We start from the raw sequence: 23,829 nt of genomic DNA on the forward strand, positions 1-23,829 counted from the left end.
TTAAAACTCATCCCCTTCCAACTCCCTTGCGTGGCAGGGACAGCTTCTTCTATCCCAGGTTGCTCCAAACCCTGTCCAGCCTGGCCTTGGACACTTCCATGGATGGGGCAGCCACAGCTTTTCTCTCTGCAGCCTGTGCAAGGGCCTCCCAACCCTCGCAGTAAAGAATTTCTTCCTAGCATCTGATCTAAACTGCCCTCTGTCAGCTGAAAGTCATCCCCCCTTGTCCTGTCACTTCCCTGTTTGCCTTCCTAGGGGACATTTGTTTGGGAGGAAATGATGCAAGCTCATGCATTAAAAAATATTGGGAGACATTGGTTAATTTTATTTCCCATCACTTTGTTTCCGGAGTCTCTTTCAAGGAATCTGCAAGATTTATTCATCCAATAATAACAGTTTCACTTAATTACAGTGACAGTCCTTAGGAAGAGTAAAGTTTAAGAGAGGGAATCCTACACAGGGATTTATTCACTACTGTACAGATTTAATAAAGGAATATTGATATAGAAGAACAGGGTGACAAACTTTCTGTCCCAATTTACTTTGCTAGTGGCTGGTTTTATTGATTTTAAATGTTGAGCTCACATTTTCACATTCAGAAAGCAGCAACACTTAATGCATCTGCAGAGAGATTGGGAACATTCATTAAACCATACACCTGGCAACCTCAGAAGCCAATTTTGAGCTCATTGTTTCATGCTTCCAAGCAGATGTCCTACCTGCACTGGAATAAACTTCGGCTGTACCTTATCCAAAATAATAAAAATACTTACAATTAAGCATCTATACCCACACAGGTGGAGAGATCTAATGCATCAACCTTTAAAAGCAATAACCTGGCACCTGCAGGCTTTAAAGGTGCTGGACTGAGCCTATGTCTTATTCTGCTTGAGTTTCCAATATGGAATTTCATATTCCAATACAGGCAATTCAAATTGGAACTTCAAGAAGGAAAAAAAACCACACACACAGGTGTGTGTTTGGTTTTGGTTTTTTGTTGTTTGTTTGTTTGGTTTTTTTCCACAATAGGGAAATTGTTGCCTATTTTCAGCCAACTCCAGCAGTTCTTATTTTCAGATAAAGGACCTCCTCACCTGACAAGTTGGAAAAGGGCAAGTAAACTGAAGCAAACCGCTGAAATCTCATTTCATGTACCTCACAGAAGGGAGATAACACATAGGAACAAGGGTGCTTTCTTTATAGTCACACTTGTACCCAGAAGGACTTGCTGTGCCCAGGGCACAGACAGTCAACCTGGGTTTGCTTCAGGGGAGCTGAGGGCACTGATGGCCACCAACCCCAGCAGCCTGGCCCAGAGACTGAGCTGCAGGGAGCACACCTGGATCCCAGCCAGGAGCTGGGCACAGGGAACTTCTCTTTGCTGAAGTTCATCTGGAGCATTGCTAAGAAGGGCCTTTGTCCCAGCAGATTTTTGTCTCACCAGCTTTTTGCCTCAGCAGCTTCCCCTTGTGTTTGTGCTGCTGTGGAAAAAAGGGAGCCTGAGCGTGGAGGGGAGGGAGGTGCTTTGTCTCACCCGTGATGAAGCCCACGCAGATGTAGAGCTGCAGGATGCTGGTGCAGAAGGCAGCTGAGATCATCCCCACACCACACAGGAGGCCCCCAAACATCACCACGGGGCGGCTGCCGTAGCGGTTCACTAAAATGCTGCTGATGGGACCTGGGGAGAGAGGGCACAAAGGACCTTGAGGTTGTATCTTCTGACAGAAGGGCATGTTTGACACAAAGCAGGTAAAGCTCTGCAGTATCAATGGCCCTGAGTGCTGCTGACAGCTCCTAGGGTGAGCTCAGGAAGAAAATGGAAAAGCAGAGATGTTGCATGTGGAGGTGGCAGCATGTCCAGTGCCACAGGTGTGTGATCAGTGACAGCTCCTGCCCCCAGGACTTCCAGGTGTCACCAGAGAAGGCAAACAGCAATAACACACCATGTGAACGCAAGATCCCCTTGATTTATGATGAATTAAACTACCCACACAAAGCAGTGGCTCATATTGTGAGGCAGATATCACAAATGCTGTTGCATTTTTTATGCCCCTATTTAATGCAATTCCAATATTGCTGACCAGGACCGAAGCTTCAGCAGAACAGTTGTTAATTAAATCTTAATAGCAGTCCATGTAGGTAGAAAATGTTGGGGATGATGGATTAGCCAGAGCTCAAAAGAACCAGTTTGGTCATGCATTTATGCAAAGAGGAGGTTCAGGGCAGTGCAAAATTATGAAAGAGGGAAAAGGCTTGATAAAAACTGTGCACACTGAAACAAAGCATTGAAATCTGAGGAAGTGAGACCAGTGAAAATCAGAATCACAGTATGATATATATTGGAGGGACTTTGATGGTACTTCAGGACCAACTTCCTGCTCAAAGAAAAGCCAGCTCTGAGAAGCCAGAACAAGAAAAGCCAAGCTTAACAGAAAATAGCAGTCCAGAAGTTCAAACAGTGAGACATAAAGAAAATATTCTGTATTACTAAAAAATCCTGAATCACAATGCTTCAAAAGTGATACTGGTAATGCGGAAGGGGAATACAGGCAGATTTAATATCTGAATTTGCCTGGCTGTTTGTGGTGCTACTCATCATACAGTAATGGTGTTTCAGAGCCCAGTGTGCCTGTTTGCCTTCATTCCTGCCACTTCCCACACCACTCACATAATACTGCAAACTGGTATTTTAAAGGCACAGGCATCTCTGAAGAGTTTGGGTGTAGGTTCTACCTCACCACAGAGCCATGGTAGAATATTGACCTTTGCTTAAATAATCTCAGCCAGAAATAGCTCCAGAACTCTCTCCAGGCCCTGCAAACCACAGCACTCCTGGTCACAGGAATGAAACCCAGAAACTCAACACTCCCTCAGCATGGCTGGCAGCACCCAAACAAGTTCTCAGCTGTTAAAATGTGCAAGACTAGAAAACAGTAGATATGTCTGGTTTCATCTGGAGAATGGAGCCCATAGAAATACCTTCCACTTCATGTCTGAGGTCAAAACACTCAATTAAATGCACACAGGCACAGTCTCAGCAACACCCCTGTGTGTGATCTGTGATCTAGTCCCATCAAATTCACTGTTCAATTAAAATTTCTGTGTGTCTATAATTACATTGAGAGTTTTTCTGCTAATCTTGTGACTGGATTCACACAGGTGCATCCTTTTGCTGCTCAGAGCACTACAGAATTCAATGAGAAGTTCTGGGGAAGGGGATATCTATTTCAGATCAGCACAGTGAGAAAGACACTCCCTTCTGTCTGAGTTTCCCCTGGTCAGGACCTGAAGTTGCATCATGCTTGAGCTGGTCTCAGCACGTCCTGTAATTCAATAGAATTGAGCCAGTGTTCCTCAGAAAGCCACCACCATATTCATCTGCAGCCTAAGGGCATGCAACTCTTCCATTTTTCAATTTTCCACATGTCTGCATTTCTGCAGAATCAATCTAATTACTCAGCTAAGAAAATGTGGTTTCCATTACCTTCGCCCACTGGCAGAGAGCTTTCACCCTGTAGGATGTTGTACCATGGAGCAAAGCATTTAAAGCCCATAATATTCCTGCTAAGGCTCCTCTCCTGCTCTGACCTGGGACAGCTACCATGGAGAGAAGCCCCTGCTATGAGAGGAAAACCAGGACTGCTCACAGATGTCCCACTCTTGCAGCATCCAGCTTAGGAGAAGGGAAATTAGGGTTAATGTCCTCTCCTTTCAGTCCATAAATGGTTTTATTGGCTTCGCCCATCACGAAGGATGGGCTTGGACCATGACAGCAAATAATGAACAGGAAGGGGCTGAGGGTAGGATACATTCTGCCCAGCTATGGGGACAGCTGTACAGCTTTTATTTTCCTCTCCTTCAGCTGTAGAGGCTGAAGGAGAGGAAAATAAATGTTTGTATCCCATCTACTGGCTTTACAAATGAGAGCAGTCTTTCTGTGTCCCTGGGGACACTCCATGTGTGCTGTGTCCTCAGCCACATCCCAGCAAACACTTATTAAGCCATGAGACTGAAACTTTTCCCCGTTCTTGTCGTGTGTGATCTCTCAGCAATGTTTTACAGCTCTGCATGACCTTCACCTGCTGCAGCCAGAGCCATCAGTTTTACAAAAAATCAGCCCCAAGTTTGCCAGCCTGGGGAGGAGAGCTGTGCTCCCAAGGGTGTCACCTGCCTGGGCTGGGCTGAGCTCATGGGGAACTGGGACAAAATTCAGAAGCACAGAAGCTTTTCCTCCACAGCCCGAAGTGTCCAGGCTCTGTGAGCCTGCTTTGGTAAAGAGCCACAGCCTGCAGATCACAGCCCTCACCTAGGGACAGCACCTGAGCAGCCTCACCCACACAGAAATGGGCATCAGAGACCTCTCAGACCCTGAGTGATCCAGTCAGAGCACGAAACACGAGCAGAACATCTGGACTAAACCTTCTCAGCCACAGAGAATCCACAGTAAGAGCCATGATGAGCACTCAACCTGCAGGAAAAGCTAGACCTAGCAGGAAAACCTACACGAGACCAAAAAAATCCAACCCAAAGCCTCAAAAAGTTGGGAAATCAAACTTCCTTGAGTTGTTGCTCAAAAGTTGAACGGTTTATAAACATCCTCAGGAGACCTTTCAAATGCATTGAAGCAGATGCAAAATCACATCCCCAAAATTACTTCCACTTAAGTCATTTGTACCTACAGAAACATCCACAGGCTTTAGCAGAGCAACCTTTCAAAATCTGTCCTGTCTCTGGGTGGCAAGTGGCACACACAGTCTGTGCACACTTCAGCTCCCAGCCCTGCCAGCCTGGGCAGTGACAGAGCACGCACAGGGACCCCCTCACCTGCCCAGGTGTCTGCAGCAATCAGCATCACACCCAGCAGATCTGAGTGCACCCTCCTGCCCTGTTCTGCCCCGTGCCACCTGCATTTTTTGAGGGGGAAATTGATTAAACATCAAACATTAGATAAACTAACAGCAGCATTGTGGGGTAGCTTCAGAAAATGTTAAATAGCTCAAGCTGGGGCAGAGGGCTGAAGAAGAGGGAACAGAAAGCCAGCACTGCAGTTGTGGGGAATGTGAAACACAATTACTGCTGTGCTTGCAGCTATTGCACAAATTAAAAGTGTGACAGGCCCTGGCAGCACAGTGGAATTGAAAAGGAGCTCCTGTCATTTACCAGTTACTCAGCTGGCATGGAAAGAATAAAGGTATTGTATATTAGCACAGAGAAACCATTTAGGGTAACAGTGTGTGCAGCTTGGATCCCAAGGCCCCTTTAGCTGCTAATACCTGCCTGCTCAGATGTGCAGGAGCCACAGCTCCCTGTCCTGGCATCCAAATGAAGTCATTGTTCCCTCCTGCAGGCCTGCAGCAGGACAAGTTAAGAGGAGTCGGGCTGATTTTTGCTTCTTAATTTACAGCATCAGGTGAGAACAGGGCAAGAGAAGCAGCTGGCAAAGCCCTCAGAGAGCTGCCATTTACCTGGCCTGACCTTGCAGGAGCAGCCACACAAATGCTGTGCCAGTGCCTGGAAAGTCAGAGAGAGGAGCAAAAGCCATCCCAGCTGCTGAGGATGTCCCAATGCACTGAGGCTTCTCAGGGAGCAGAGCAGTCAGGGCTGTCCCCACAGCCCCAACACCAACAGAGCACTGCAACTTCTCCTGGTGAAATTAGAGGTGTCGTTTAATTAACCCCTTGCACCCAGTACATTCCAACAAGAAGAATGCTGACATTAGGGTGGTGTTTTGGTGCAGGGAGGGGATGGCATTCCCTCCCACCCACCCAGCCTCATGGCAGCCCCTTCCATGGCCCAGTGACTTCCTCCCTTCTCTTGAACTTCCAACCATGGCCATCTTTTATCACCCAGTGCAGGGGGACAGCACAGGGCAGCAGAGGGCTCGGTGGGGATGCTGAGCCTCATCCTACTGCTGGCTGCACTCAGAGCTGTGCCTGTGGCTCTGCACCTCCCCTGGCTCACAGGGACCTGCTCTCCATCATCTCCATGGAGGAATGCCTGCTCAGGAGTGCTTCACATTACACCCCAAGCCCTTGCAGAGCAGGGTGCACACCATGAGGTTCCCACTTCTGCCTGCAGTAAAACTCTGCAGCCTGGAGAGCAACAGTTTGCACCAAATATCCCCAAAAGATGCAGCTGGGACCATGGAGCCCCTGGAAGACTGATGAAATGTAAAGCACTATCCTCAGCCCATATAAATCACTCTGGTTTAGTGCCTGTGCTGTTTAAAGCCTCTCTTTTCTCCTACCTGTGGCAGATTTCCATCCTTTGTTAGCTGGTACATGAGAGGCCGTGTCAAAGAGCTGCTCTTGGTGGCAAGAGAAACACAGAGACTCGCCAGTGGGGAATGCAGCAAGCCTGAACTCATTTGTTAGCTTGTCCAATTACTTTTCACCTTGAGTTTTGTGTTTGCAGAAGTGAAAAGGACCCTGAAGAGGAGACTGTAAAACCATAAAGAAAAAGCAAAATACCCTGGGCTCTCCTCTCTTCTCCTCCACAAACCCAGGCCACCTTGTCATTCATTCTTCTTGAGTCACTGAACTATGGTCCAGAGAGGGTCATAATGCAGAGCTGGCACATAACAAGAAATATCAATCCAGGCTGGCTTAAACTCTTGCAACTATGACAGTGCTCAAAAAATAGACACCTGAATTGCCTTCCTGTTTTCCTCAGCGAGCCTCATGAATTTTTTATGAGCTGCAAAACTTCCAGTGCTGGTGTGAAACATTGATGTATTTCTAATAGGGACTAAAACATTCTTCTCTCCTATACCTCTGACCCTGCGTGTGTGTATATGTATATATATTTTTTTTAATATATATATATATGTCCCTTATTTGTAAGGTTTGGTTTGTTTTTTGGTTTGTTTTTTTTTTTTTTTTTTTTTTTTTACTTAACCTGCTAGTAATAGTAACAGCATTGCTCCTTTCTGCTGGAACTTGTCCTGGATGAATTTCTGCTGCAATATTTCTGTGTAGGGCTTTCAGATAAGCAGCAAAGAGCTGGGGCCCTGAAAAATCTGCAACCCAGAGGTTTCCAGCAATGTGGGTTTTTTCCCCAGGTTTCACAACACTGACCTTCTGACAGGGTAAAGTGGCACAGAGCCAGTGCAAATGTTCTAGGTCTGCTGGTCAGACCATTTGATGACCACACAGGTGACAAAACAACAACACTTTAAAATACTTTAAAATACTCAACTGCACAGACCACAGGGCTGGAAGATTTGGGACCAACAGTGGGGACTGCAACATGGAGCTCAGCTTTTCCTGCTTTTCCAAGTGGCTCTAAAGAGCTCTTCCTACACAGGGACATTGGTCAGCACCAAAAGAACTGCCCAGATAGTTAATATTTTCCAAGCTATTGTGAAAATACAAATAGGCCCTCTGCATGCCATGATTGCCATTAGCTGTGGGGAGTCACTGGGGACAAAAGAAGGAGTGCAACGTACTCAATGGAGAGGGAAAGGGGGGAAATCGTTTATACTAATGGAACAAAGTCTATTATTACACCAGTAGCAAAGCAACAACAGGAGCAGGCCTGCAATTTCCTCAGTAATAATCTCGCTCCCTCTGTGGAATAACAACACTGCCTTTGGCTTGGTAATTTATCCAGCAGGGTTCCAGCCCACCATAACACAGCAACCTCCTCATTACCCCCCTGTGAAAGAAGTGCCCCCACGTTATGAATGTGCTGCCAGAGCCCCCCTTGGGAGCCTTGGGAGATGGGGGGATCAGGCAGCAGCTCCTGGTGACAATGCACAGCCTGAAAGGGAGGCACAGGGATGAGAGGGTTAAAACCTGCAGCTTTCACTCTTTGTGGTGGCAGAAGAGACTTGGACAGCTCCTGCTTTTAAGTGTTTGTGTCACCAGGGTGTGGAGAATAACTGGTGGCACTTGCTAATCATGAAGCCTAATAATTATTAGTCTCAGCTGCTTGGTACAGGTGGTTTGGTTTTCACCTGCATGGGCTGAGGAGCCTTCAGACCACCAACCCTTCCTCAGGCAGAGCTGCTGGAGACAGGATGGCCACACTGGGGACGAGTGGCAGTGAGCACACGCCCCAGGTGACAACCACAGTCTCAAATACTCCTCTGCCAGGCCTGACAGAGCAGCTTCCAAAGACCTGTCCACACCTAAATCACCCTGATGCTTTCTATTAGTGTTATTTTACATTGCAAATAGTCAATTTTAAATAGGGAGGATGAAATCCAGCCCATGGCACAGCAGCTCCAACAGCTAACCTGGCCCCAGAGATGCTTCATCTGCTCCCCCACAGGTGAGGAGAGCAGTCAGGTCATTCAAGGGGGTAATGGTGGCAGCTCCAGCACAATCCCTGTGAGATGATGCATAAACCAAGCATGGGAGAAATTGTCTGGACACACATTATTCAGTCATCAAACTGGTCAGTGCTGTGGTGCCTGGGCAGGACTGGCACTGTATTCAGCTGGGAAGGGAGTGAGGGCGATGAACCACTGCAGCAACCAGGCTGCAGCAATCCTCCCTCCCCTGCACCCACCAGGGGACTGACCTCCCACCTGATGTCAAAAAAAAAAAAAAAAAAAAAAAAAAAAAAAAAAAAAGAAGAAGAAAAACAAAGCAGACAAGGTGCAAGCTTCAGAAAGACAAAATGTTCTCTTCCTTATCCAGCAGTCTTATCTGATCAGTGCTCTGGCATTGCAGTTTCCAGATTACCCAGCTTAGATGCTGCTCCTGCAGAGCACGGAGGAGCCACGGGCCAGCAGCTCCCAGACTGGGGCTGTGGCCAAGGTCCTTGGTGTCACTTCGAGTTTAGGCAGGGAAATAACTTCTCCTGCAAAGGGACAGCACTCAGGGCTTCCCCCAGCTGCAGGTTTGGGTCTCACCACAGCCGCTCACCTTCGTAAGGTCACGGCACTGCAGTGTTTGAGTTGCTCTCCTGTGATTTCTTTATCTGCCCTTCTGCCTTGGCAGGACCACTGCCTTTCACCCCTCCCTTCACTGGATCCCACTCCCATCCCAGCTGCAGGACAGGAGCTCCCTGTGTGGCTGGAACATCCATTCCTGGAGGTCAACAGCCCTTGGTTCCTGCTCTTAACGCGCTGCTCCAAAGCTGGCCCTGCCTGCTGGTGGTCTCCAAGGGGCTTTTCCCACCCCTGGGACCCTGCAGGACCTGACCAAGAGATCAGTTACCCAGAAGAGCTGCAAAGCTCTGGGACAGGTTGGCATCTGGGGGAAGAAGCTTCCACATGTTTGAATTCCACTTGGGGGGAATGGATTATAACTTACTCCTTGGTTTAACACCATTAACAAACCCCCAACTAAAACTCTTCACTTCCTTCTTCCTAGTTCTTATTAATCTTGGTTTTTATTAAGTCTATCACATCTCTATTACTGCTGCCTGGTGACCTTGATAGCTCCAATGAAGGGCAAAATGATAAAGCTTTGTGACCAAGTCCACGAACACAGAAATATTTCACCTGAACCTACAGTGCTATTATTGCTTTTAAGTAGAACAGAGCTATTTAAAAAAATAAAAAATACAAGCCCATACGTGGTGACCTTGCAGAGCTGGAGTGCTCTCTGAGAGTCAGGAGAAGTATATGAATCTGCAGCACCATTCATTACAGAAATCTAATCATTCCTCATCCAGCTTTCTTATCAAAATCTGGGGTTCTGGTGCTGCTACCCCGGGGATTGCCCCTGCATGGGAAGGATGTCTTGTTCCCACAGCAGGGGAGGCTGATTGAGTGGCACTCCCAGGAAAAAGGTGAAGTCCAGCCTCAGGCAGCTCCAGGGAGCACCTGGCAGGGCTTGGGCCAGGATAGCAGGATGCTGGATATCCACAGCTCTGTGGATAAGCAGAATAATCCTTCTCCTTTTCTTTCAGCCTCCACAAAATACCCAGGTGGGAAAGCACATCCCTAGGGAAATCCTGGTAAAACCCACTGGAGAATGAATGTTTGTGGAACCAGTGCTGTAAGCACAGCAGTAGAGAGAGCTGACACAGGTGAACATGACCTTGCCCTTGAAAAACCCACCTCCCTCCCATGCCTCAGTTTCCCCTCGCAGTGCTGTGGTGCTTCACAGCTATTTGAAGGCAATGGAGATGGCTGGAGAGCCCTGGGTGGGGTCTCCTGGAGGCAGAGAAGGTTTTGATAGAGTCTGGACCAGAGCAGGAGAGAACATTGGCAGTTTTGATTAAGTTAAAAACTGCAGAATCAAACTCATTATTAATATAGCTTTATGCCACTGTATGTTGTAAGGTTCTTTCTAAAGCTGTCACTGCAATTTATCATGCTAGCAGTGTAATAAAATACAGCTATAAAATTTTGGATTAAATGTTCAAGGTCAATGGTGGACTTTCAGCTTCCCTATCTCTTCCTTGCTGCTTTAGCAGATGCTCTATTAAGCACTTACAAGCTCTGGGAGAAAGGTTTTTTTTTTGGAGAAAAAGATTTAGTTGTGGAGCATTTCCAGAATTAAATCTTCAGGTAATTTGATCTTCACCGAATTACAAACCTATAAATAAGACTAATAAACACTGGTTGGTTTCAGGTGGAGGCTTTTTCCCCAGAAACACTCTCATTTTTATTTTGTTTGCTAAATGTGTCTCTCTGATGCTGTCTTTGTAAAATGGACAGATGGAGATTCCCTAATTTTAATGGTAATTTTGATGTAAGAGAGCAGCACCCTGGAGATTTTGGGGGGAGTTTTACAGCAGGGTATAGTGAGACTGAAACTCCTCTGCAGTACATTCTGAATAAAAACAATGCATGCTGCTGATGCCATGAGCCTGAGCTTTTTGTGTATTAAAGGGCAACAGAAGCAGCACATATTTACGCCTACAAGCTGCATGCAAACATGCACAGCAATTGCAAAAGAGTGAAATTCTTCAAAATAGCTAAAAAGAAGCTCCAGTGTGCCCTGGTGTAGCCCCAGCTATTCAAGCTGAGCAGCTGAAATGACTCTGCAGGAGGATCTGCTCTCTGAGCTCCCCTTGGATGAAGCCTGTTATTTCATTATAAAGATGGAGGAAGCATTTGGCCACAGACTCTCCATTTTAAAATTTAAAAAAAAAAGAAAATGCAGATACTGTCTTAGTATTAAATTATTCTCTCTATTCTGGCACATGTGCCAGGAGGCTGGCTCATTGTTCAAGCTCTAACAGTTGGCCATAATAAAAGATATTACTTCTTCACACGATCCTTACCTCTCTTGCAGCCTCACAGGAGACCATAAGAGCTACAAGAACATTACTGCTATTAAATTAGTGGCATCACTATTTCTTATTTTCAGAATGCTTGGCTGTTTCCCCTGATGCTGAATAGGGGGAATTAATTTACTAGCAAATTAATACTGCTTATCTTTTCTTTCCTGAGAGCTCTGCTGCCTCCTGCTTTCCCCAGGGACACATCTGTAACCTAGCTTGAAATGTGTCACCCTTAAAAATGGGACAAGGACAGCTCAGTTTGGTGAACCTGACACCACCACACAGCCCAAATCAGGAGGTGCAAAGGCCAAAGGCTTTTAGCTTTGCAATGAAATTGTTTCCTAGATAAAACTCACCCCTGTATTTGAGGCAAAACCTTGGGAATCTTGGCCTTGTGCTGGCACAGCAAGCAGTGCCCAAGAAGGCAGTTTGCAGAAAGAAGCCCTGCCCAGGGCACCTGGCAGCACATTTTGGGACACTTGCTGTGTCCTCCTCACCCCCAGAGGGTTACCTGGGTGCTGAGGGGCAGCTGAGAGCACCTTCAGGGCAGGATGATGCCATGGCCCTTGGTCCCTTACAGAATCAGAGAATCATTAAGGTTGGAAAAGACCTCTAAGATCATTGATCAGATCTTTTTTCCTTTTTTTCCCTTACAACAAAGACTCTGCTCTGTAATTCCTTTCTCATTTGGGGTAAAGAATGAGCTCTTCCACCTACAAGAAGAAAGAAAAGAAAAGTAGAAACATTGTAAAACAAATCCTTCTTTATCAGATTGATAGGGCTTCAGCCTGTGGGATTTGGTCAGAGAAAAGCAATGTTCCCTCATGCTCCTCACTCTCAAACCTCCCAGTCTGCCCTCTGCAATTGGAAATGTGGAATTGCTGAACAAGAGCTCTGGCAAGAGCTGCAAGTACCCCATCATAAAGTCCAGGCTATCCACTTTACTGCACAGTAATCTGTTTTACTACTTGTATTATAGTGACAGAATTGTTTTCTGCAACCTAGTTCAGATTAAGAAACTGGGGGATAAGACACATTAACTTCTGTAATATATATTGCCAGAGCCTTGGCTGGTATAAAACAGCTTCCTGGGGGAATTCAGCAGAAAGTGAAGGGCAGAAACAGCCCTGGCTGCTGAATTTCAGTTTTAGTCTGAAAAACTGGAAGTCCTTTGGTGCTACAAGCAAAGCCTCAGGTGGTCACTGTAAATCTGCATCCATGCTGTCAAAATCAACACAGCTTCTCCAGTGGAGATTTGGGCTAGTTCATGTATTTTCAGAAAACAAGCTTCATTTGCATTATTTATGAAATGCAAATGCAAGCTCTGTTACAGTGTAAGCAGCACAGTCCAAAAACAAGTCCTTAGACCAACGAGAACACCAAGGAAACCGGGCACTGTGTCAACAAAAGCTGTGGCCAGTGAAAACATCGACCTCTGCGTGCCCTGCCAGGGTGCCCTGGGGCTGCAGGGAGCTGGGATGGGGCAGTCCTCACAGGGATTCCCTTCCAGGGCCACCCTGACACCAGCAAATGCAGCAGAGGCACCCCCAGCCCCCCAGGGACATGCAGGAGATGCTCAGTGCCCCACAGGGCTGCAGACAGCATCCCCTGCACCTGCACACAGCCTGTGACCCTTCTGCCTCATTTGGGAGAGGAAGGGAAGGGATGGACATGCTGTGGCAATAACCACCTGGTTTGGTAGCTCTGTTAGTTACTCAGGAGTATGTTGAAATTTTGCTGGTTTTAGAAATCCTTTTTTTTTTTTTTTTTTTTTTTTTGGAAAGATTAGCCAAAATCCAGTGTTAAACTGTTTTCTGGTTTTTCAGCAGAGTAAATCAAGCCTTGCATCCTCACAGTTCTAACAGGCACTGCCACAGAGAAAAACCTGGGCAGCTCAGAGGAGCTGTCCTTTAATGAGGATTTCCAAATCTTTGGAGTCATGCAGAAGTTACACCCACTCTGGTGTTAAGTGCCCAGTCAGTCAAAGCAGAGTGTTAAATACACTCCTGGGCACCAGTGTTTCATTCTCCGTGCTCCAGCAGGTCCCACCATGCCCTGTCTGCAGCCACTGAGCCACCCAGCACCTCAGCCAGGGGCACAGGGAGGATCCAAGCACCGGGGCAGAGCAGAGGAGGGGAGGCTGGTAACTGGACATAACTCTGAGCAGCTGCAGGGCAAGAGATTGTACAGAGGTACAGACACCTGCAATTCAGCTCTATCATCCCCCACACCACCGTGCAACAGCATCAGGGAGAGTGAAGTTAAAGCTCCTGCTTTAAAAAGGCAGGAGATGCTCAGTTAATTGGGATAAAAGTCCACTGCAACATCCCAGGTACAGAGCACACAGCACTGACTTGAACACTTGGAGAGACAGAGAAGAAGGTGGGTTGGGAAACGAGCAGCTGGAAGGAGGCAGAGGTGATCAGAGCAGAATTTCACCTGCTCCAGCACCAGCTCCTTGGCCATGAGCTGAACCCCAAGAGGCTCAAGCTCCCCATCCAAATTCCTGTGAGCAACTTGAGGTGCTGCCAAGTGCAGAGCTAATCTGCAGGGCATGTTCCTCACTGGGTCATGGTCAGGCACACAGCATCTCTTCCATACCAGGGGATTTTTTTTATTGGAACACAAAGCAGAGCTGCTAACAACTCACAGGGAATTTCTCTTTCTAAATCACTGCTTGGGTTCTGCCCTCAAGTGCTCCCTTTGTGGGTTCTTGTATAGGAGCTCAGCCTTTGCAGAGCTCATCTCTGTAGGACCAAGTCTGGGTTACAAGAGAGTGGATTACAATAGGTCCTGACTCAAGCCTTGCTTCCACCTTACAAATTTAAACAAAGCAACTTTATTTTCATTAGCAACTGGCTCCTCAAAAAGCGCTACAGTGCATTATGAAGGGAAAAAAAAAAACCCTTTCTAAAAACAAAGATTATTCTGAGAATTTCTTTGATAGACATGATAAATATTGATGAAGCTTCCTGCAATTGCAGAGTGTGGTTCCTGTCCACCTCCAGCTGAAGATTTAATCAAGGGCAGCCCATGTATTTCATTCAGTCATGAAAGTGATATTGAAATCATAAAAAAGAGCAGTTACATGCACTGCTTTACAACAGATAAGAACGACTTGCGATTTCATTGCTGTCATTATCAGCTGCCACAATAAACAAGCAGCTACTTCATTTATTATTCCACTCCACACTCAGCTCTGGCTGAAACCCAGACCTAGTTATTTCCCACCAGCCTGTTCTCGGGGCTTTTTCCCTGATGCCCATAGAAAGTTTTCATAGGTAATCTTCTGCTTTCTGGCTAGGAGCCCCTCAGGCACCACATATGACTTGTCTGCCTAAACAAACATTTGGAAACATGATCAGAGAGCAGATCTGCGGATGGTGCCCGTACAGACGGACACTTGGTTGCTGTCCCTCTGCTCTGGGCCAGAGTGGAGATTCCTGGCCCAGAGTGGAGATTCCTGGCCCAGAGTGGAGATTTCTGGCCCAGAGTGGAGATTCCTGGCCCAGAGTGGAGATTCCTGGCCCAGAGTGGAGATCCCTGGCTCCTTGCTGCTCTTACAGCACCCACGCTCCGGTGCCGGTGCAGGACCACTCACCTGCGCCGTACGTGGTGGCCAGCATGATGGAGGAGACCCACGCGATCTCGCTATAGGACGTGCCAAAGAAATCCTGGATTTCTTTGAAGAAGATGGCCAAGCCTTTGGGGAAGGCGTAGGCGAAGCCGATGGAAATGAAGGCGCCGAGAACAACCACCCACCCCCAGCCGCCGTCCGGCGGGCCGGGCGCTCGCCCTGCCGCGGGGGCCGGCATGGCCGGGTGGGCCCGTGCTGCCCGGGGAGCCCTGCAACACAAAGGGGGCAGTTTGGGGTCAGTCCTGGCATGCTGCTGCTTTGGACCTCCAGTCCCGGGATGCTGCTGCTCCTTTGGACCCCCAGTCCTGGCATGCTGCTCCTTTGGACCCCCAGTCCCAGGATGATGCTGCTCCTCCACACCCCAGTCCAGAGATTCTGCTCCCCTGGACCCCCAGTCCCCAAATGCTGCTCCCTTGACCCCCAATTCCAGGATGCTGCTCCTCCAGACCCCAGTCCTGAGATTCTGCTCCCCTGGACCCCAGTCCTGAGACCCTGAACCTGCAGTCCCTGCATGCTGCTCCCTTGGACCCCTCATCCCAGGATACTGCTTCTCACATCTGCAGTCCTGAGATTCTGCTCCCTGGACCCCCAGTCTCGGGGTGCTGCTCCTCCAGACCCCAGTGCTGACATTCTGTCTCCCTGAACCCCCAGTCCCTGCATGCTGCTCCCCTGGATCCCCAGTCCTCGGATGCTCCTCCCTTGGACCCCTCATCCCAGGATCCTGCTCCCCACATCTGTAGTCGTGTGATTCTGCTCCCCTGGACCCCCAGTCCTGGGATGCTGCTCCCCTGAAGCCCCACTCCCAGGATGCTGCTCCTCCAGACCCCACTCCTGAGATTCTGCTCCCCTGGACCCCAGTCCTGAGACCCTGAACCTGCAGTCCCTGCATGCTGCTCCCTTGGACCCCTCATCCCAGGATATTGCTTCTCACATCTGTAGTGCTGAGATTCTGCTCCCCTGGACCCCCAGTCCCCAAATGCTGCTCCTCCAGACCCCAGTCCCGAGATTCTCCTCCCCTGAAGCCCCAGTCCCCAAATGCTGCTCCTCCAGACCCCAATCCCGAGATTCTCCTCCCCTGAAGCCCCAGTCCCCGAATGCTGCTCCCCTGGACCCCCCGCCCCGGGCCGCTGCCGCCCCCGCCCCGCAGCGCCGCGCACACCTGGGCTCAGGTGAGTCCCGGCCGGGCGGAGCGGGGCAGGAATGCCGCGTGTGCCTGTGGAAACAGAACCAGCGGCTCCAACCCGCTGCTGTCCCCACCCCCGCTGCCTGCCGAGCCCCGGGACACGCGTGGGACACCGCTGGGACCCGCTGGGACAGCGGTGGCACTCGGGACCCGCGGCCGGACCCACCTGCGGCGCTGGCGCGGCTCTGCCCGGCACGGGCGGGGAGCGGCCGCTCCGCCCCGGCCGGGGACACGCTCCAAACCCCCCCGGCTGTCACATCCCTCGCTCCAGCACCCTGTCCCCTCGCCTGTCCTCGCCCCCAGCCGAGGTAACATCGCCAGTCACACGTTAGTTAAACGCAAATTGTTGTTTTTTACTTCCTCTGTGTTTCCACCTGCATCCCTCCTCTTTTCTCCTCCATACCAAGTTGTTTACTGCTCTCCTGCCCCTGGACCACATCATCATTATTAAAAAAAAAGAGAGTGATTTTTTACACGGGTAGATGCTGATAGGACAAGAGGAAACAGATTTAAACTGTAAGAGGGGAGATTTAGGTTAGATGTTGGGAGAAAATTCTTCACCTGTGGGTGTGACAGGGCATTGGCACAGGTTGCCCAGAAAACCTGTGGCTGCCCCATCCCTGGAAGTGTTCAAGCACAGGTTGGACAGGGCTTGAAGTAATCTGGGATAGGGGAAGGTAGTGTGGGTTAGAATGGGATGGGATATAAGGTCCCTTCCAGCCCAATTCAGAATTCTATGGTTCTGTGATCATTGCACACTTCTGCCCCCTTTCATGGTGACCAATTTGCTGTGTATTCTGGTTTTCACATGGAGCTCTGGTTGGGAAAACATTAAACAGTGTTTGCTCTGGCTGGGAATGTTCAGTTTCACCACAGACATTTTATCTCTCTCAACCTTGCCTCCCCTTGGCTTAACAGCCCCGTGTGTGTCCCATTTTTCTACTTGTACCATGAAGCAACTGAGAGGGGAAAAAAAAATCAGGGCCTTGCTCTGCAGTTTACCTGGCACAGTTAATCTGGAGCTTTAAAATCTCCTCACAACACAGCTGTAAGATGTTTTATTACTGCCATTTCTTTCTTCCTATAAAAATGAGTAAACTCAAAATGACCAGAAGTCTTTACTCTCAGCTGTGGGGTCACAGCATGATGACTCGGAGAGTTTTATTTTGGTACAGCCCTGACCCACTTTATGGGCTGTGAGGATACCAGCATTCAGTTGCTTCAGCACCTGCTTTCTGTGTTCTGTTAAAAACCAAAAATAAGACTAAAATGGAATAAACACGCCTAAGATTGAACTTGGCACGTCCTTAGCAGCAGCATGGAAGGTGGGAGGAGCAGAGAGATGAAGAAGCAGGTACAACTTCAGCCATGGAAGCTGCAACACCTCTCAGCTGGAAGAGGAGAATTTCCTTCTCCACAACTGCTAAATTGTGTGTCATGCTAAAGAATGGCCCCTGCAGCCAGCCCCAGCAGGACACCTCTGGGTAAACTTTCACACAAACTCATGGCAAAGTCTGACCTAGAGCAGGAAACCAGTCGCAGCAGGTGATATTGGGGGCAAACAAATGATTTCTAAAGACGTTTAAATGTGGTGTTTGTACTGCTGTTGCTGCTCTGAAGAGAAGTTCACTAGCAAAGCAGAACAGCCCGAGGGCAGAGGGTGAGACTGATGCTGGAAATCCATGGCTCACTAGGTCAAAAAAGACTTTCTGGCAATTTGGGGCTCATCTCACAGCAGCTGCCTGTGCCAGTGCTCCCCCTCCGTGTCAGGACCACGGGCTCTCCCCTGGGACCAGGCTCTGCTCTCTCACCCACTGGCAGCAGACACTTCCTGGAGGGCAGGTTTTTTAATTTGCTGGCAAGCAGCAACAAAATTGATTAAAATTGCAAAACACCTTTTCAAATGACTCATTTCCCTATCACAGCATTCCATGTAAATAAGTGCCTGCTATTGTAATTCCCAGTGCTCTGCTCCAGAGCTGTTCAAACAGGGGCACACAGGGAAAAGGGGCCAGGAGCAAAGCAGAATCTGAAACTCTTCCTCTCCCCCCATCTTGCAATCTTCACAAAGCTTTCTGTGACAGCTCCCAGGCCACGATTTTCTAATCAAATAGCCTTTACTTATTGAAGGTCAAGGTTTGATGGACAATATTTAAAATTATAGAACTACAGAATGGCTTGGGGGGACAGGGACCATCCCCCTGCCATGGGCAGGGACACCTTCCACCAGACCAGGTTGTTCCAAGCCCCATCCAAGCTGGCCTTGAACACGTCCAGAGATGGGGCAGCCACAGTTTCCCTGGGCAACCTCTGCCAGGGCCTCATTTCACTTCACCCATAGAGTGGAGCACTTAAATTCCCCCCAAAAAAGTGATTAGTGAGGACAACTTGAGTGTTTTTTCTTGTCTTGAAAAAAGAAAAAAAAAAACACACACAAAAAAAAAAAAAAAAAAAACCAAAAAAAACCCAAAAAAAAAGCAAGGTCAGGGGAAAGCCCCTGGGCCCCTCAGGAATCAAAACAATTTCTATTTATTTTCAGTGAACTACTTTGGTACTTGGAAATAATTTTATTCAATGCCTTTTATGCAAAGCAGTTTATAGCAGCCAAAGGTAAGAGCTACAGCTCTATAACTCCAACAGAGTTTTTCCTTCATTGAGTCTTTGGAAGTCAATTAAAGACTTTAGAAATTGCTTCCACTTTACATAAAGAAATCCATACCTAACTCTGCTGCTTGAAAACAGCATCTGGTAAATGCCAGAAGAGGTACCTCTGCACTTCTTTCAAGGGCCTTTAATGGCACACCCCATTTCTTAAAACTGTTCTATTGTCATGTTCCATTTGCTCCTATAATGCTGCAGCAGTGAAATCCAATCCATAGCCAGCTAAAATGGAGCTCCTGCATTAATGGATGAGAATATAGGCAGCAATTTTCTCAAAACCAAAGGGCTGGACTCCTGCAACACCATCACTGGAATAGGAGCATTCCCTTCTCCAGAAACACTAAATTGGGTGCCATTCTAAGGAACATCCCCTGCAGTTGCCTTGTGTGACCTGTCCTGGGAGACATCCCAACCCTCAAAGAATAGGCCCATATACTTATGTTCCTAATAAAATTTTTAACTTTTTCCAAGGGATCAATCCATACAAAGTAACATTTGAGAGTAGATTTTAAGTCACCAGAATTCTTGGCTCTGGCCTCCAACCAGATGCCACCACAAAATGCCAGCTGGGGGACAAAGCATCACTTCCCACTGAGCACAGAATCACCCTTATACCCTGTGTTCTCCCCACCACTGAGCATGACCAGGCTGATAAAACACATTCCTCTGTGTTTAGCTACAAGGCTCCAGCACTCAGGGATTTACCACTAATATTTGCATGCCTGGGTTTTTAATTAAAGGGAACCTAACTCTGGCTGGTGGCTCCTGGGGCACTGAGCAGCAGGAGGGGTGCAGGCAGCACCTGACCCACACGTTCCAAGCAGCATTTGTTGGTCAGACATGGTCAATGCACAACCTCTGACATCTCCTTGGCTGTTTGGGAGATGAGGGACCTTTCATTTCCATGCAGCCTCTTTGCTGCTGTGTGAGATGTTCTGCTGCAGGCAGAGCCACCAGCCCCTCACCCCTGCACCGGGTGATGAGGTGACACTGCACAGAGCCAAGTGACATCAGTGCTGGCACCAAAACCACCCGGGGCACTGGCAGGGCCTCCTGGCTTTGTTTTTCACTAAATAAAATGTTTTACAAGGGGGTCAAGAAGAGGTTGAAATAGAAAGTTATGAAATGTCAAAGTTGCTTTTTGCTAAACCCCAGTATTAATAGCATGAAGTGCAGACAGGCAGAGGCATTCATGACATAAGTTTCTCTAGAGCCAGGAAATCTCTCAGACAGCTGCAGCCCTGTGTCTGTGCCATCAAACCACCTAGGTGCATGAAGCATCACTGCAGGATGTGCTGGTTTCCTGGAGAAAACACAATAAACTAAGCAATAACATCACTTCTTCTGTTTTTCCCTTGTTGCTGGAGTTTAATCAGCAGCTCAAACTAAAACATTCTTGTTGGTAAAAAGATGGTGACAATTAATCTAGATCTAATAACTGGAATGTTTTCACCAGGGAATTAAAACAAATTATTCCTTTGCTATTGCATCTTTGTCTCATTTACATTTTAATCCCAGAAGGATCTTCCTCTGTTATATTTGGAAAATGACTGCATAGAAAGGAAGAACACAACATGGTTGAACTACTCAGAGATGCATCAAGAATTTAGCTACTAACTTTTACGGCAGAAGTCTGGTTATGCCAAGTTCTAAATGGCTGAAAATGAAGAGAAATACTGTGTTTTTTTCCAAACACTGCTGAATGCAGAGCCTGAAGGCATTTAACATTGTGCACACAAACACAGGCAAACAAACAGCTGGGGCAGGAGGTTGTGTTGAAGGACAATTACACATTAACCAGAGCAGAGCAAGTCACTCTTTCCTTGTACTGAAAATAAAGGGGACTCCACTGGAGACCCTCTGTGCAGAGGGGAACCTCTGCCTTCCCCACCCTGTGGCTCTCCAGTTCCAGACTCAAGCCTTGTCCTTGCTGTGAGGTTTCACCACAGGATAAGGAGTCCATACACTTTTGCTCGAGGTAAACACATAATGAATAAAGACTCCTTAGTGTTGCCAAAGTAAAACCAGTGTGGTAACCCACCTTATCCCAGCCTGCCTTACCCACTTAGCCTGCCTGTGCTTTCTGATGGAAGTATTTTTGTGGGAGTTTCCTTAGTCCCTTCAGTGAAAAGGAGCCTGGTTAGCAGAGATATGCAGCTTGGACAGCCAAAACTAATCTGGTGAATTGAGACAAACCAGCTCCCTGCACCAGCACCATGTCCAAGGCAAGGCCCTCAGCAGCTGTGGCACATCTGGGTGCAGAAAACCACTGCTGCCTCCAGCCCTCTTCCAAGTAAAAAGTAAACCCACAAGTAGCTGTCAGCAGGGCAGGAAAAGGATCAGCTGCCTCAAGGCTGCCTGAATAACAGTTCACCAAGTTGGAGAGCTTTAGATCTCATTAAAGCCTCATGATGTTTGAGAGAGGAGAGATGTTGCAGAATCACTGCAGAGTGATCCTCACTCCACAGCACCAAAAACCTGGAATTGCACCGTGCTGACTGAGCCTGAATTGAGGGTCAGTGACCTGGGGACAGGGGGATGTCACTGCAGTTTCCAGGTAGTCTCTGGAACACCGTTGTTTGCAGATCATAGTACTCCTAGTCATTACATAATGCAGGTATTTTCCGAAAAGATTAACCCCACCTCACCCAAGTTTTAAGATGATGGAAGGATGGTCAATTATGAGTGCAGAAAAATATCATAATGAGACAGCTAGGGCTTTGTTATGGGTTTTGATTCCCCACCAAATAAAATTGTGATTATAATTCCACAAGGGTGTCTCCTCCTGACATGAGTTTCCCCAAGAGATCTCTCTCTAGGACTGCAGTGTTCTGGGAGCAGGTGCTGCTCATCTATGTGGGACACCTTTGATCTACTTCAAGGACAAGGATGGTCTGAGCAGCAGCCAGTCCCAGCTGGCACCACCCAGTGCTTGTCACCAGCGAGGCTCTGGGCAGTGTAAGGAGCAGGTGGGAAGCAGGAGAACAGGATCAAGCCTGCAGCTCCTTGGAACACAACCAACTCCTCCTGGCAGGATGAAGGAAACTCCTCATTACCCTTCAAATTGAGTAAAACGCTGGGATATAGAAACAAGAGGCAGAAACCAAGCTGGGAGGAGCTGAGGGCACACATCACAGGCTGCAGAGAGCTGTGTGTGACAGCCCTGAGCCCTGGGCAGCACACAGGATTGCTGGGGGTGAACTCAGCAGCCTCCAGGGCCTGAATTCTCTGTGCTGCTTTGCCCTTCTGGCTGACCATTGTCCAGCACAGTGCTTTAGCATTAACTTCCAAGGTCTGACACAGAGAGCTCTTAAGGAACTCGCTGAACTTCTGACATTGTACATCCCTGTTAACCACAAGGACAAAAACAGGAGATTTTTGGTCCAAGTGCAGTATTTACTCAAGCCTGCTGTAATCCCAGGTTTGCAGACTGACCTTCCCAAGAGCCCCCTAAGTTCCACAGAAATGACTCCTTGTAAGAAGTGCTTCAAAGAGGCACCTATCACCTGGGTAAGGTTCACAGGGCACCCCATTACCTCCCATTCCTGAAGACCTTTGGGGAAGCCCTTTTCCAAAATGCCTGGCTTCTAATGCTGCAGTGCAGCAGGTCAAACTCAGCAGCTGAAAGATGAAATCCTGGCTCTACTAAAGTTGATGGCAAGATGCCTGATGATTTCAGTGCAGCCCAGGCTTTACCCAGAAATTATATTCAATGTTTGTTGAAGCTTTTTTTTTTTTTTCTATTTACTCTAGTGCAGGCTGTCCTTAACAACTGTTTTATATACAGATAGCTGCAGCTTTTCTGAACACTGTAAAATAAAAGCTGGGGTTTGAAGGGGTCCCCTGCATTCCTCCAGCCACTCTGGGCAAGGTTTGTTGGTGCTTTCCTCCTTCCTCAAACACAGCATGCAGCTTCACTGGATGCTACAGAATTGCTGTAGGCTTTTGCTGCTTTAGATGAAAGGAAGATCAAACTGAGTATTCAATTACTTATGCACTCAAAGGTATTTATGCCCTGAGATGAAAGTCCTAAATCTGTTATTATTGCCATTCCCTCTTCTCTTACTATTAGCATGCTGCTGCTTTCAGATCTATGGAGATGTCAACACCAGTTACTGGCAGCAAAACTGAAAGATGAGAACATGACAGGGAAATGTTTAGAATTATGAATCATGTGCAAAAACAGATGAGATGCTTGATCTCCCTTAATTCTAGAAGAGTACACAGGGATTTTTCCTCAGATTTATGTTTTTCCATTATCTATTTCAGATGCTGCAAGGATTTAAAAGATGAGTGAGGTGAAGAGCAGCAGGTACTGTCTGGGGGACAAACCCCCAGAGAGGAAAGGTGCTCTTGGAGCAATGACCACAGGGGTTTGTGAAAGGGACAGGACCCCCCTACCAGCACAGAGTTCTTGGCCCAAAGTCTGGGTGAATATAAATGCAATGCTGAAAAGGAAAAGTCGGCTTTCTTCACAGCATCTTGTGTTTTCCTGCCTGTGCTGCACCCTCCTGTTGTTACTGGTGGCATCTGGGAAAGTCAGGCACTTGCACACACAGCTGTGGTTTATAATAGCAGCTCTGCAGCAGGATGGTGTCAGAAAAATCTGTGTTTAAAGATGGGAAGATCAGTGATGGAAGCCACAGGTCTGGTACTGCAATGGCTTCCTCCCCCATCAACACCACAGCCAGCAGTGCCCTCGCTGTCCTCTCCTCTGTTTCCATCCAGATGTCAAGGGCCCTCACTCAGGGAATGTGGGGAATGAAAAGCCAGAAATCCCAACCACCCTGAGACATGTGCAGTGTCTGGTGCTCAGCTTCAGACCTCCAGCTTCGAGGGCCCTGAACAGCCCCCCTAAGGAAATGACCCCTCTGCATGAATCTCTCTTCAGTCACTCTCTCTCAGCTCCTGACACAAAACCACCAGAGCCAAGCAGCAGTCAGAGGATACTCACCCATGGTTCAAGGGGAAATCAGTGTTCAGCAGAGCTGCTGATTTATCCCCCTGGAAGTGAAGCCTTCTGTCCATCTGCAGCAGAGAGCACAGCCCAAAGAGCCCAGGGAATCTGCCTCACTGACAGCCTGGCCCACTCCAGCCAGACCTGAGAAGGTTCTTTCATCCCTCACACCTCTCTGGTCGCTTACATCTCCTTTCACCTTAA

The 23,829-nt window shown here is 47.9% G+C and overlaps 1 protein-coding gene across 4 annotated transcripts in view; it reads right to left on the reverse strand.

The window, feature by feature from the left end:
* Window positions 1–23,829, reverse strand: part of LOC100228408 (monocarboxylate transporter 2) — a 37,772-nt gene that overhangs the window by 9,606 nt on the left and 4,337 nt on the right. For 3 of the 4 annotated variants that reach the window (XM_072934826.1, XM_072934825.1, XM_072934827.1), the window contains exon 4: window positions 1,535–1,678. In XM_072934826.1, the coding sequence (XP_072790927.1) occupies window positions 1,535–1,678 (144 nt within the window). Of the gene's footprint in view, window positions 1–1,534; window positions 1,679–14,788; window positions 15,024–23,829 lie in introns of those variants that run through there. The other variant, XM_032750696.3, reaches the window with a different exon arrangement.

This window comes from Taeniopygia guttata, chromosome 12 (genome assembly GCF_048771995.1).
Source record: "Taeniopygia guttata chromosome 12, bTaeGut7.mat, whole genome shotgun sequence".
Taxonomy (NCBI): domain Eukaryota; kingdom Metazoa; phylum Chordata; class Aves; order Passeriformes; family Estrildidae; genus Taeniopygia; species Taeniopygia guttata.